The sequence below is a fragment of the Moschus berezovskii genome, chromosome X (assembly GCF_049115385.1).
Source record: "Moschus berezovskii isolate FMDL1 chromosome X, NW_MosBer_1.0, whole genome shotgun sequence".
NCBI classification, from domain to species: domain Eukaryota; kingdom Metazoa; phylum Chordata; class Mammalia; order Artiodactyla; family Moschidae; genus Moschus; species Moschus berezovskii.
This window is the reverse complement of record NC_142488.1, coordinates 75684552-75699173: the sequence shown is the minus strand read 5'-3', so window position 1 is coordinate 75699173 and position 14622 is coordinate 75684552. Positions and strand designations below refer to the sequence as shown.

The 14622-nt window shown below is 34.7% G+C and overlaps 1 protein-coding gene across 1 annotated transcript in view; it reads right to left on the bottom strand.

Moving 5' to 3' along the window:
• Positions 1 to 14622, bottom strand: part of DACH2 (dachshund family transcription factor 2) — an 858509-nt gene that overhangs the window by 186071 nt on the left and 657816 nt on the right. Inside the window, exons 7-8 of the mRNA XM_055393325.2 lie at positions 4152 to 4287; positions 1162 to 1245 (exon numbers count right to left, since the gene is read on the bottom strand). Coding sequence (XP_055249300.2) covers positions 1162 to 1245; positions 4152 to 4287 — 220 coding nt within the window. The remainder of the gene's footprint in view (positions 1 to 1161; positions 1246 to 4151; positions 4288 to 14622) is intronic.

Genomic DNA, 14622 nt, shown 5'->3' with positions numbered 1-14622 from the left:
TATGAATGAAGTTTCATCTTTAACTACAGTTTCATTACCTCTGTAAGTGTTTGGGTAGTTTAATATACTGAACTTGACTTCTTCCACTTTGACAACTTTTCTGAAATCAAGCATTTACAACTTGGGCCCCGGAGTATAGTCTTTGAATAAGAAAAGACAAAACATGTGGCAGCGTAACCAAACATGGTTCAATGAAATTAAAATCCTAGACTACTCCAAATTCTAACTAAAATGCTCATCTAGGTAATTAGAAAGCAAGTTAAGTCTTGAGAAAAAGTAAAAGAAAATTCTCCGTCAACTCCTCAGTTGTTCATGGAGAGTTTATTTTTTTTCCTACATATTACAAGCATCTTTATTAAAGATAGAAAAAATGTGTCCTAATAGTGAAGTACAATCAGACCATCTGGTGATCTGACAAATTACCTGTTAGCTTATGTTCTTTAGCTTAGAGTTAATAAATTCATGACAATCATAGTGCATAGCCTATAACATATGCTGATATATATTTCCTTTACTCTTACCTTAAGTCTTTTAAACAAAGTTGTACTCAGTTTTCATATCAAGGAAGTGTGACTGAAATGCTTACTCTCCCTACCTTCTTCAAACAGATATCCTAAGAAAAAGTTGGATGCTGTGCAGAAATTACACATTTGTCAGTTGATTACAAGCCAGACCAATGTCATATCTATCATCATTCTAGGTAAATACCTGATTGCAGTAGCTTGCTAACATTTCATTTGATATGTCCAAATCAGCACATACTTTTAAAATCACTTTTGCATGTTGAGGGGAACATCTATCCTGCATGATAGCAACTCAAATTTTTCAAACATAACCATAAAATGATGATTAATTTAAATATAGCCAACAAAGTACAAACGTAATAAAAAGAGAATCAGGTGTCTCTAATCAGGCATAATATAAATGGCTTAGGGTAAAACTTCCAACCACAGGCACCAATAAACTTTGGGTTAATATGTTATTTATAATATAAAATAAAATTCAGGTAAATATTATTTTTTACTGCTAAAAGAATTTATCCAAGTCAGTACAGATCTATTCTGGCTGAGGGAAATGTGTATACAATATACAGCAATAGGATATTAAGTGAGTTAGTGTCCAATCTTTATATTTACATTAAATAAGCAAAAATTATTTTACCTTTATTTTCCCTTTGGAATTTTTTGATAGTTGGTCCAGTATCCTGGTCAACAACAAGGTCCTCTCTATTGTTGGGCATCATAACTATAAGTAAAAGATTTAACTGAGTAATTTTCTTACAAAACACCCACAAGAAAAGCAGAAAAACATTACATAAATAGTAATTTTACTCCAATAAATAACTAACATAAATTTTATACACTTCTACTTCTGAACCAATGAAAAGATTTTTGTTGGCATGATGATCATGCAATTTAAAAATCAATAAGCTGCTCAATCACATGATTTTTAAAGTATAATTAATGTATAGTACATATATAATTTCTAAAATATTTCTTTAAATCATTTAAAATATGTCCTCCCTTAAAATTCATGTGCAAATTAGCTATTTACCTCTATAATCAATAATATAATTTCAAAAATGCTTCTGAAATGAATTTTGTACTTAATCTTATGAGATTAAAATAATTATGATTCTAATTTACCTTACAGAGTTTTTGGAAAATATATAGTAAAATTAACAGATATGATATAATTTTCTGGTCATTGTTGTAAGTACTTCACAAAACATTGTATTGAAAGAGTAAAATCATGCCAATTTCAGTTTATCAATTAATTTTCTTTAGTTATACTTTATTAAAATATTATTTAGCACCATCAATAAATATGGTCACTTTAAAACAAAAATCATCAAAACTCTTTATTCAGTTATAGACAATCTCATTATCATGCTTCGACAACTGTAGAATGTACATAAAGACTATAGTTACTTTCAGTGGAATTAGAAATGTTTTATGTTGTCAAGATTTTATTTTTATAATACTATATTGCTTTGATATATTTTATTTCTAAGCATAAGACATCCTTTAAAATATGTGTGTCACAGAATACCAATATTTCCTTATGTGCTCTGCTTATAACCAGTACTGTAAATAATTTTCTCTCACCTTTTCCTCTCCACCCCCTCCCTCATCAATACAAAGATTATTCTAATGGAAGAATATGGGTTTCTTCATTGCTTAATGGTCATCTGGATATATCCTAAGACTCCCTTGAATCAGGTGCACACAGTATTGTAACAAGTAAATTAGGCTGTATCCACAGAACAGAGTAGAGCTAGAAAACATTTGTCACTTCTTCCAGGAATTAAATTTACTCCAGTATGGATATTAGCTAAAAGCTCTAATTCAGTAGTTCTTAACTCTGGCTGCCCATTAGAATCTTCTGAGAATATATTGAAAAGCAAAACAGAACACTGCTGCTAGTCTCTATACCAGACCAGCTACATGAGACTGAGCAGTGTGGCCTGGGCATCCATATTTGTAAACCCACCATAGGCGATTATAATGGGGAGACAGATTTGTGACCCACTGGGCTCACTATGAAGCTAAATAGCTACAAATAATATGTAATGTTGACAAGCTAAATGAAACTCGGATGAATTTCCACAAGAGTGAAATCATCTTCGTCGTTTCCCAGAAAAATCCAGAACCTAAAATCTTCCCTAATCCCTCAAATTCCTTTCTTCCCCCATAAAAACATTATTTTGGAGAGACTTGAGGTGATCTTTATTATGAAGTGTAAAAAATTAGAGTTTACATGAAAAAAAATGTCCCTGTAATAAGATTAAAAGAAGAGCAGAAATTATTTTCCCTAGAGGAAATGGATACTTACAAAATTGGATGTGTGTAGGTATAGAAGATTAACAAAGATTTTACGTTGCTCACCTGACTCATAATTCTCATGTATTATATGAGAATTTGTTATAGCTGAATCCACTGGGTAATATCTATATACCTCAATAGGGTCAGGCAGCAGTTGATAAGCAATCAAGGTAAAGTCACACAGAAAAAAAATAGTGCTTCACATTTCCTTAGTGCTTTAAATTTCTGGTGTTTTCCCACATATTATTTCATTTGACCTCACAAAACTCCAGTGCAATAAGCAGAGCAATAATCATATTTATGCATGTGTGTGGGTTCCAGGTAACTTCACTCGTGTCTGACTCTGCAACGCCATAGACTGTAGCCTGCCAGGCTCCTCTCTCCATGGGATTCTCCAGGCAAGAATACTGGAGTGGGTTGCTATGCCCTCCTCCAGGGGATCTTCCTGACCCAGGGATGGAACCCACATCTCTATGTCTCTTGAATCATCAGGCAGGTTCTTTATCACTAGTGCCACCTAGAAACCCAATCATATTCATGTGTTAGGTAACGATACGCATGGTGGTTAAGTGACATACCCAAGATCTCATAGCTAGTTAATACCAGACTGTGGCTAGATTAGAGTCTCCAGTATGCCAGATCACTGACAACAATATTATACTATTTATGGAACAATGTCCTAGGTGTAAGACTTCTGAAAAAATAAAAAAAATGTGTAAAAAATCATGCCAAATATTAGATCAAATATTTTTTTATCTAAATTATTATTGCTGTTGTTCAGTCACTAAGTGGTGTCTGACTCTTTGTGACCCCATGGACTGCAGTACACCAGGTTTCCTGGTGCTTCACTATCTCCCAAAGTTTGCTCAAACTGATGTCCATTGAGTCATTGATGCCATCCAAACATCTCATCCTCTGTTAACATTTAAATTGTTGAGATTATTGCAAATCATATATTGATTCACTTTTTAATCACTCTTACATAATCAACTGCACAAAATATATTTTATCATCCATTATTCAAAGGGTGCTGTGAATATAGCAAGTGATTTGTATCATACTAGCTGCTAAATAACCTATATTCTATAAAACTCCCATCAAATTGTTCCCATCAGATCCAGTAATATATTAAGACTCTTCCAGAGAACAAACTCCTAACATTTTTTTTGGTTCATACGACTTCCCCAATAAAAATTCACCATTTTAAAAAACGATTTAAATCAAGGAGGCATCAGCTCCCCTAGATTTTTTCCCCCTCACTATTGCCTAATGAAGAATTTCGTGAAAGATTATCTTTAAGTTCCTTGCTTTAGGTGAGATACTTACCTATACTCTCTGAATGGTGATCCATCTGAGAGGGAGAGCTGGACACGCTGCTGCTGGGATGGGAAGAGGTCTGGCTCCCAGGGTGATGACTCTCTTCCAGAGAGGGAGCAGGAGAAGGACTCTCTGGAGTCCGTTCCTTACATAAAAAGAAATACAAAAGGAAACATCATCTCGCACTAAGTTTTTCATGTTGGTGAAGTCTATAACATTCAAAATGTTGACCTCTCATCTTTAAACTGAGTACATACCTAATTTTACAATACCTGATCATAAACACATATCTTTAAACAAAACCATATTTTTTGTTCTTGGGCAAATAATGGGATATTATGAGGTTTATATAAAATAAGAAAGTTAAAGGCCTCAGTGCTATGTTAGATACATGCAGAGCTCAAGAAAGGTTAGGTTGCACTTCCTTTCCTAGGAAATCCACCAAGAGAATTTATAAAGTGAAGTGATTATTATTAGTGAAGGTTTGTTATTATAAGCTTCTACACTGATATAATGTTCAAACCATAACTTGGAGGGTGAGCCTATCTGAGTAAGATCTCCCAAAGGTAAACACTTGGAACCTTGGAATAAAACTCAAAAACGGTGGGAGGACCTGGTATATGTTGTGTCTTTCTGCACTGAAAACATTATGGCAACAATCTATCAGACCTTAGGAATTCTTTTTTAAAGTTGGCAACAAAATGGATTGATGGTCACAAGACACAATGATGGTTTTTGAAACTAACACTAAGACCTATTATCAATTTGTTCAGTTCAGTCGCTCAGTCATGTCTGACTCTTTGCAACCCCATAGCCTGCAACCCACCAGGCTTCCATGTCCATCACCACCTCGCCAGGCTTACTCAAACTCATGTCCATAGAGTCGGTGATGCCACCCATCTCATCCTCTGTCGTCCCCTTCTCCTCCTGCCCTCAATCTTTCCCAGCAACAGGGTCTTTTCCAATAAGTCAGTTCTTCACATCAGGTAGACAAAGTATTGAAATTTCAGCTTTAGCTTCAATATTTCCAATGAATATTCAGGACTGATTTCCTTTAGGATGGACTGGTTTTATCTCCTTGCAGTCCAACGGAGTCTCAAGAGTCTTCTCCAACACCACAGTTCAAAAGCATCACTTTTTCAGTGCTCAACTTTCTTTATAGTTCATCTTTTAACTCCATACATGACTACTGGAAAAATCATAGTTTTGACTAGACGGACCTTTGTTGACAAAGAAATGAATGTCTCTACTTTTTAACATGCTGTCTAGGTTGGTCATAGCCTTTCTTCCAAGAAGCAAGCATCTTTTAATTTCATGGCTGCAGTCACCATCAGCAGTGATTTTGGAACTGAACTGTTTTTACCAAATTCATAATTTAAAACTATAAAAATTAAACAATACTAAAAGGATATTCATTAGTATTGTTTAAATTTTTATAGTTTTAAATTATGAATTTGATAAAAATCTGTTCAGTTCAGTCACTCTCTCATGTATGACTCCTTGCAAGTCCATGGACTGCAGTATGCCAGACTTCCCTATCCATTACCAACTCCCAGAGCTTACTAAAACTCGTCCATCGAGTCGGTGATACCATCCAACCATCTCATCCCATGTTGTCCCCTTCTTCTCCTGTCTTCAATGTTTCCTAGCATCAGAGTCTTTTCTAATGAGTCAGTTCTTTGCATAACATGGCCAAAATATTTCAGCTTCAGCTTCAACATCAGTCTTTCCAATGAATATTCAGGACTGATTCCCTTTAGAATTGGCTGGTTTGATCTCCTTGAAATTCAAGGGACTCTGAGGAGTCTTCTCCAATACCACAGCTCAAAAGGATCAATTCTTCAGTGCTCAGCATTCTTTATGGTCCAACTCTCATATCCATACATGCTGGAAAAACCATAGCCTTGACTAGATGGACCTTTGTCAGCAAAGTAATGTCTCTGCTTTTTAACATGCTCTCTAGGTTTGTCATAGGTTTTCTTCCAAGGAGCAGTACACTTCAACTCAGTCATTCAGTCGTGTCCGACTCTTTGTGACCCCATGGACTGCAGCATGCCAGGCCTCCCTGTCCATCACCAACTCCAGGAGTTTATTCAAACTCATGTCCATTGAGTCGGTGATGCTACCCAACCATCTCATCCTCTGTCATCCCCATCTCCTCCTGCTCTCAATCTTTCCTATCATCAGGGTCTTTTCAAATGAGTCAGCTTTTAGCATCAGATGACCAAAGTACTGGAGTTGCAGCTTCAACACCAGTCCTTCCAATGAACATTAAGGACTGATTTCCTTTAGGATGGACTGGTTTTATTTCCTTGCAGTCCAAGGGACTCTCAAGAGTCTTATCCAATACCACAGCTCAAAAGCATCAATTCTTCGGCACTCAGCATTCGTTATAGTCCAACTCTCACATCCATACATGACTTTTTGAAAAACCATAGCCTTGACTAGACGGATATTTATTGACAAAGTAATATCTCTGCTTTTTAATATGTTGTCTAGATTGGTCATGATTTTTATTCCAAGGAGTAAGCATCTTTTTATTTCACAGCTGCAGTGATATTGGAGGCACCCAAAATAAAGTTTGCCACTGTTTCCCCTGTTTCTCTACTTCCCATGAAGTGATGGGACAAGATGCCATGATCTTAGTTTTCTGAATGTTGAGTTTAAGCCAATTTTTCACTCTCCTCTTTCACTTTCATCAAGAGGCTCTTTAGTTCTTCTTTACTTTCTGCCATAAGGTTGGCGTCATCTGTAAAACTGAGGTTACTGATATTTCCCCCAGCAATCTTGATTCCAGCTTGTGTTTCTTCCAGCCCAGGGTTTCTCATGATGTACTCTGCATATAAGTTAAATAAGCTGGGTGACAATATACAGCCTTGATGTACTCCTTTTATTATTTGTAACCAGTCTGTTGTTCCATGTCCAGTTCTAACTTTTGCTTCCTAACCTGCATACAGATTTCTCAAGAGGCAGGTTAGGTGGTCTGGTAATCCCATCTCTTTCAGAATTTTCCAGTTTATTGTGATCTACAAGTCAAAGTCTTTGGCATAGTCAATAAAGCAGAAATAGATGTTTTTCTGGAACTCTCTTGCTATTCCGATGATCCAGCTGATGTTGGCAATTTTATCTTTGGTTCCTCTGCCTTTCTAAAACCAGCTTGAACATCTGGTAGAAAATTTTGGAAACTCAGTAGTGGCCACAGGACTGGAAAAGGTCAGTTTTCATTCCAATCCCTAAGAAAGGCAATGCCAAAGAATGCTCAAACTACTGCACAATTGCACTCATCTCACACTCTAGTAAAATAATGCTCAAAATTCCCCAAGCCAAGCTTCAACAATACGTGAACTGTGAACTTCCAAGGAGCAAGCATGTTTTAATTTCATGGTCTCAGTCATTATCTGCAATCTAGCCCAAGAAAATAAAATCGTCACTGTTTCCATTGTTTCCCCAACTATTTGCCATGAAGTAATGGGACCAGAGGCCATGATCTTAGTTTTCTGAATGTTGAGTTTTAAGCCAGCTTTTTCACTCTCCTCTTTCACTTTCATCAATAGGCTCTTTGGTTCCTCTTTGCTTTCAGCCATAAGGGTGCTGTCATCTCCATATCTGAGGTTATTGATATTTCTCCAGGTGCTCTTGATTCCAACTTATGCTTCATCAAGCCCAGCATTTTCCATGATGAACTCTGCATATAAGTTAAATAAGCAAGGTTACAATATACAGTCTTGATGCACTTCTTTCTCAACTTGGAACCAGTCCATTGTTCCATGTCTGGTTCTAACTTTTGCTTCTTGACCTGCATACAGATTTCTCAGGAGGCAGACAACGTGGTCTGGTTTTCCCATCCCTTTAAGAATTTTCCATAGTTTGTTGTGATCAACACAGTCAAAGATTTTAGTGTAGTCAATGAAGCAGAAGTAGATGGCTTTTTTTTTCTTTCTTTTTGTAAATCTCTTGCTTTTTCTATGATCCAATTGTTGTTAGCAATTTTATCTCTTGTTCCTCTGTCTTTTCTAAATCCAGCTTGAACATCCTGAAGGTCTCAGTTCACATATTTTTGAAGCGTAGCTTGGAGAATGTTGAGTATTACTTTGCTAGCATTTGAGAATAGTGCAATTGTGTGGGGGTTTGAATATTCTTTGGCATTTCCTTTCTTTGAGGTTGGAATGAAAACTGACCTTTTCCAGTCCCATGGCTGTAAAATTATTGATAAAAATAAAATAAAATATTTATTTTATGTAGCTCTACAGTAACTGTTATGGTATTCATGACTTTTGTGATAATTAATATTGCTATAAAGCTCTGAAGTTATTTACTATGTTTATGAATCACAAACTGATGAATAAATCTGACATTTAGTTAATTTAATCAATTAAAAACACATTATTTTTTATGCATATATGCAATAAATGTGACCAAATAATAGACGTTCTGGACAGAGAATATTTGTTTTATTATTTAACCCATTTATAATGAATTTCCTAAATTAAAATTCTGTGTATTTATATGCAATTATAACATCAGTATTCTAATCACCATAACATTAAAAATTAGTTTGTCAAATACGTGTTTATATATTTTCACATTGATTTTGCACGAGAAGCCCCAAACTGATAAGTTCTTTAAAGAAAAACTGTTTGCTTAATGCAAAATTAATAGTATGAGAGTTAAAGCCTATTATTTCATTAGTAGCTGTTGAGATTTTCCAAAGTTTATCATTATTGCAGACAGAATAATCTCATCAGCTCAGCCAACAATGTTTAGTCCACATCCTAATAGTTAAGCCTGTGAATATGTTATCTTGTATGGCAAAATGGACTTTTCAGATGTGATTGAGAACCTGGAGATAGAGTCATTACATGGATTAACTTGAAGGTAGAAAGAAAAGTTAGAGGAAGATATGATTATTGAAGAATGGTCAGAGAGATAAACTGGAAAAGGCAAGGAAACTGATACTTTCCTGAAAGCTTACAGAAAGAAATGCAGTCCTGTGATTTTAGCTCAGTGATACCCATGTCAGACATCTGACCTACAGAACTGTAAGATAATAAACTTGCATCATTTAAGCTATTAAATGTATCATAGCTTGTTCCAGAAGTAATACAGTCATCATTGTAGTATGTTCATTTTTAAATGTTCTATAATATTATTCAGTATTCAGTAAACATCTGATAATTTTAATGACATGAAGAGTGGAATTTGAGTATATTAGTTGCAGTATCATATAGTTATTAAATACTATTAATTGTAATTATATTACATCTGAAAGGCTTTATAACTTTTGTTATGCTTCAAACACAATATTTTATGACAGAGAAATATATATGCATGTACATTTAGTATACCGTTAAATATATAGTTGCAGTACTCTACAAACAGGGAAAGACAAAAAGATACATATAAACAAAGCAGAATAGAATCATTTTTTTCCCAAATAATTATATTTGTTGTTTCGAAGGATAGTATTGGCATGGATAGCAAATAATATATGGCTTTTATAATACATTTTTCTTATTTTTCTAATTTGGCATTGAAGCATGTATATAATACATTTTTAAATTTTTTGAAAAGTTCATCAGTTGTGAAATTCAACCTAAAGTGCAGTGATTAAAAATATAATCCGTAAATAACATATGCACACACAGACCAATGAAAGGAATTTCATATATATAAGGTCAAAATTATTTTCTTTCTTTTCACTGTTGTGTAGTCTCAATGATTCTATGCTAAAATATGTATATAAAGTGTGGAACAGTCTTTGAATTCTAACATTGTCTATTTGCTGAAAAATATGTAATTTAATTAACTACTTTTATCTTTAATGGACCGGTAAGTGAATGGATAGGGACAAAGTACAGCAGTTATTGAGCAAAAATAAAACTGAACGAACAAAATCACTGTGTAGTGGTAAACAAGAATCATACATAGTAATATATCCTACCATAATAAAAATGGAAAATTTGGGAGTGAATTATAAAGTTGATGGCTTAGAAAAAAAGAGAATTCAGGTGATTTGACCTTGCCCACTCTGCTTAAAAAATGAATGGTCATTCTGAATTTTTTTTAATTGAAAGAATATCTATACAAATAGAAAATGCTATAAATAATGAGGAAAGTTTACAATGCTATAAAGAGGAATCCTCCAAAATGTTTTAAAAGTACATATGATCAAATACTATGAACTCAAATAATTTATTTTAAAATCATTCTTTGCCATTTTCAACAGCACATCAGGTGGGTATTATTTCAAATAACTTTGAAACCATGATTTAGAGTTACAATAACATTTTGCATAAAACCACAGTTCATATTTAAGATTTGTAGCCTGCACTTACCAAATTCAATCAAGATTCAATTCATTGTTATTGTTTCTGAAGGCATCACAGAGGTCACATTTTTTTCACCATGTAAACATTAGATGAGTACAACGCTTTACACTGATTTAGAATTAGGTGGGTTTATATATACACAATGGAGTATTACTCAGCCTTTAAAAAGAATGCATTTGAATCAGTTCTAATGAGGTGGATGAAACTAGAGCCTATTATACAGTGAAGTAAGCCAGAAAGAAAAAAACCAATACAATATACTAATGTATATATATGGAATTTAGAAAGATGCAAATAATAACCCTGTATACGAGACAGCAAAAGAGACACAGATGTATAGAACAGTCTTTGGGACTCTGTGGGAGAGGGCTAGGGTGGGATGGTTGGGGAGAATGGCATTGAAACATGTATATTATTATATGTGAAACGAATCGTGGGAGGGGGGTTCGGGAGGGGGAACTCATGTACACCCGGGGCGGATTCCTGTCAATGCATTGCAAAACCAACAAATATAATATTGTAAAATAATTAGCCTCAAAAAAAAAAAAAAAAAGAAACGAAAAGAAAAAAGAATTAGGTGGGTTTAAAAATATCTATATGGAACTGGAATTGTTAATTTCTTCTAATATAATGAATAGTTATATAAGCAAATTCTACTTTGCAAGTAAACAGAGCCATTTTTCAGCCTTGTAATCAGTATGCATCTATTTAGCTACTTAACTGCAATGTGCTTTGGGTCATTAGATAGTTACTGTTGTGTCTCAGCCTAGTTAAATTTTCGCATCAAGTTAATCTGTTTTATTACAAATGAGAACAGAAGGATAATGTCTTCACCACTTGCCAAATACAGGGTTAACAGTATTTGCAACAAATCAGTAAGGGCATTAAAAAGGAAAATTGAAAATCTAAAACCCCAATCATTTTACTCATTCATGATTTAATTTTATTTGGCATTTATGACTTTTACAACCCTGTTACTTTTCATATATTTCATCCAAGCCCCTTCAAAAACAGCTGTAGCTCTTCTAAATCACTGCAGAAATCTTCTCCAGCTTCAGTCACTGTAGCAGAGGAAGGAGATTTCCAAAACTGATACGTACTTACCCAATGAAATCCCCACTTTCCTTTGCAATTAGTAAAATTATCTTCAATAATAACTCAAATTCTAGCATATACTTATACAGTCCAAGGCTTATGCCTAAGAAGAAAGAGACATTATAGAAAATGTTTCTAATTAGTACATGTTATTACTCCCTCTTCCATCATACTGTTTTCTTTTTTGGCAGGTACATATGGTCAAAGGACATGTACCTCACATTAAATAATTTAAGAGTACATTTGAACCTTGAATAAAGAGCAGGGACAAAGCTAAGGAAAATTAGCTTTATATGGTTTAACACAGTCAATTTAGTATAGAATTTAGTTTATTGGCACTAAGGTATCAACTCTACCCTTTTTAATGGAGATCTTTTATTTCATCTCAATGTATTTCTTTACATCCCTGCTGTTGCTGCTGCTGCTGCTGCTAAGTCGCTTCAGTCGTGTCCCACTCTGTGCGATCCCGGAGATGGCAGCCCACCAGACTCCCGCGTCCTGGGATTCTCCAGGTAAGAACACTGGAGTGGGTTGCCATTTCCTTCTCCGTCGCGTGAAAGTGAAAAGTGAAAGTGAAGTCGCTCCATCGTGTCTGACTCTTAGCGACCCCGTGGACTGCAACCTACCAGAATCTTCCGTCCATGAGATTTTCCAGGCAAGAGTACTGGAGTAGGGTGCCATTGCCTTCTCCGTTACATCCCTAGATATGGCAAAACACAGAACTTGTAAAGTACTAATGCATGCATATTATACATGTGTTCACATGTATGTATACATGTGTATCAGTTTAGTTTAGTTCAGTCGCTCAGTCATGTCTGACTCTTTGCGACCACATGAATCACAGTACGCCAGGCCTCCCTGTCCATCACCAACTCCCGGAGTTCACACAAACTCATGTCCATCGAGTTGGTGATGCCATCCAGCCATCTCACTCTCTGTCGTCCCCTTCTCCTCCCGCCTCCAAATTTTCCCATCATCAGAATCTTTTCCAGTGAGTCAACTCGTCACATGAGTTGGCCAAAGTATTGGAGTTTCAGCCCTAGGGTCAGTCCCTTCAATGAACACCCAGGATTGATCTCTTTTAGAATGAACTGGTTGGATCTCCTTGCAGTCCAAGGGACTCTCAAGAGTCTTCTCCAACACCACAGTTCAAAAACATCAATTCTTCAGCAATCAGCTTTCTTCACAGTCCAACTCTCACATCCATACATGACCATTGGAAAAACCATAGCCTTGACTAGACGGACCTTTGTTTGCAAACTATACATGTGTATAGTTGCCCTTTAAGAACACCTATCTCAGTGTTGTATCTATGATATTCTCTTATATTGATTCTTCTCAAGCATTTGGTGGGATTATGTAATATATAATTTGTCTTCTTTTATTTAATTGCAATTAAACTCTAACTATAATTAATCTTCCAAATGTTAATCTGTTAATAAGTTCCTGAAGGATTTAATGGCATTTCACTGTTGAGGAGTGGCTTTTGGAAGTTTAACTGATACTAGATATTTTATTCATGCATTTGTCTTGATATTTTGTATTTAACTAATGTGTTCCTTCTGCACTGTCACCAGAACTCTAAAGAAACAGAACAGATTGTAACCTGACAAACTTAAATAATAAAATCAGGAACAAGACTATAAGTTTGTTCATTGCTTTTGTTAACTTGGCTTACCACTAGTCCTGAGAAAGAATTGCATGTTCTGTTTTGTCTTTGAACATTATTGGATGCATGACACTTTATGAATTTATATGAATCAGTTTAAGAATTTATATATGTTCCAATTTACAATTGCATTTAGGTTAACACAGATGAATATGGCAAGTTTTCATGAATTTTCATATGAGAGAGTCCAAAATCATAAGCATGCCCTATCTGTGACCTATGTGATAGCTGAATAAAGTGCCCTCTCCTCTCTTCAAAGTGATCAACTTGTTCTGGAAGAGGCTGACAGCTTAAAGTGAATCAACTATAATATCTGTTCATAGCATGTAAATGTCCTCAAGTGGGAGAATGGATAGTTCAGTGGAAATATGTATGGTTTGCAAATTATGTTGTAGGCTTGGACCTCTGCCACCCACCCAAATACATACACACATACTCAGCAAACAGCCCTCAATTCTCACACAATGAATCTTCATCTCATGTTCTAAAATATAGTAATAGCTTTTTATTTCCACAGAGCACTTAGAATAAGATTCAACTAGTGATTTTTTTTTCAGTGTATTTGAATTATCACAAAAAGTGCTCTCTTTGTTGACTAATTTTAATGCCAGATGTTCAAATGCTAATGCCATTGCCCTGTGACCATTTCCAATCAATTCATTAATTGCCAGCTGCTCAGGCAAACAAAAAACACAGCTAATCAGATGGTATTGGTAAACAGCCAAATAACAGCTTCCTATTTAAATTTCTTATCAGAGAAAACTACGATGAACTTTCTCACAAATATAGAAAAAAAAATGTACTATGAGATATTTAAATGTAAGAAAATATGTGTTCATATCAGTCAGGTATTTTACCTATTCTGCTCTCAGGATTTTGCCACACTGAGTAATATAACAAAAAGATAAGTCTTAAAAATTTAATGATCATAATGCAATTTGTAATTTATGTTATTGCTCTATTAATTATTAGCTACAAATGGTAATAGCTGAGCTAACAGTAAAGAGATCTGATTCAGACCTAAGGAATCTGTGCCCAGGCACAACAATATTCTCAAACTATTTCTGACTGAAAAACAGAAAGAACAACAAAACTAAAAAAAGAAAAAAAAATTTTCACAAATTGCAATTTTTTTTGTCAGTTTTGGAATGAACGTCTATATCATTCATTAATGGTCATTATGTTAAAAAAAAAACTCCATAATGCTTAATATCCAATGAATCATTAGTTTTCATTCATTTATGCAACAAACATTTATGGAATGTGTAATGTACTCAGAAAATGACAGAAAACCTTACAGGTGTCTTCATATGGTATGTATATATGCATAGTTCACTCTACAGACTAAATAATCTACATGGAAACATTCAACTAGAAGGGGCAAATA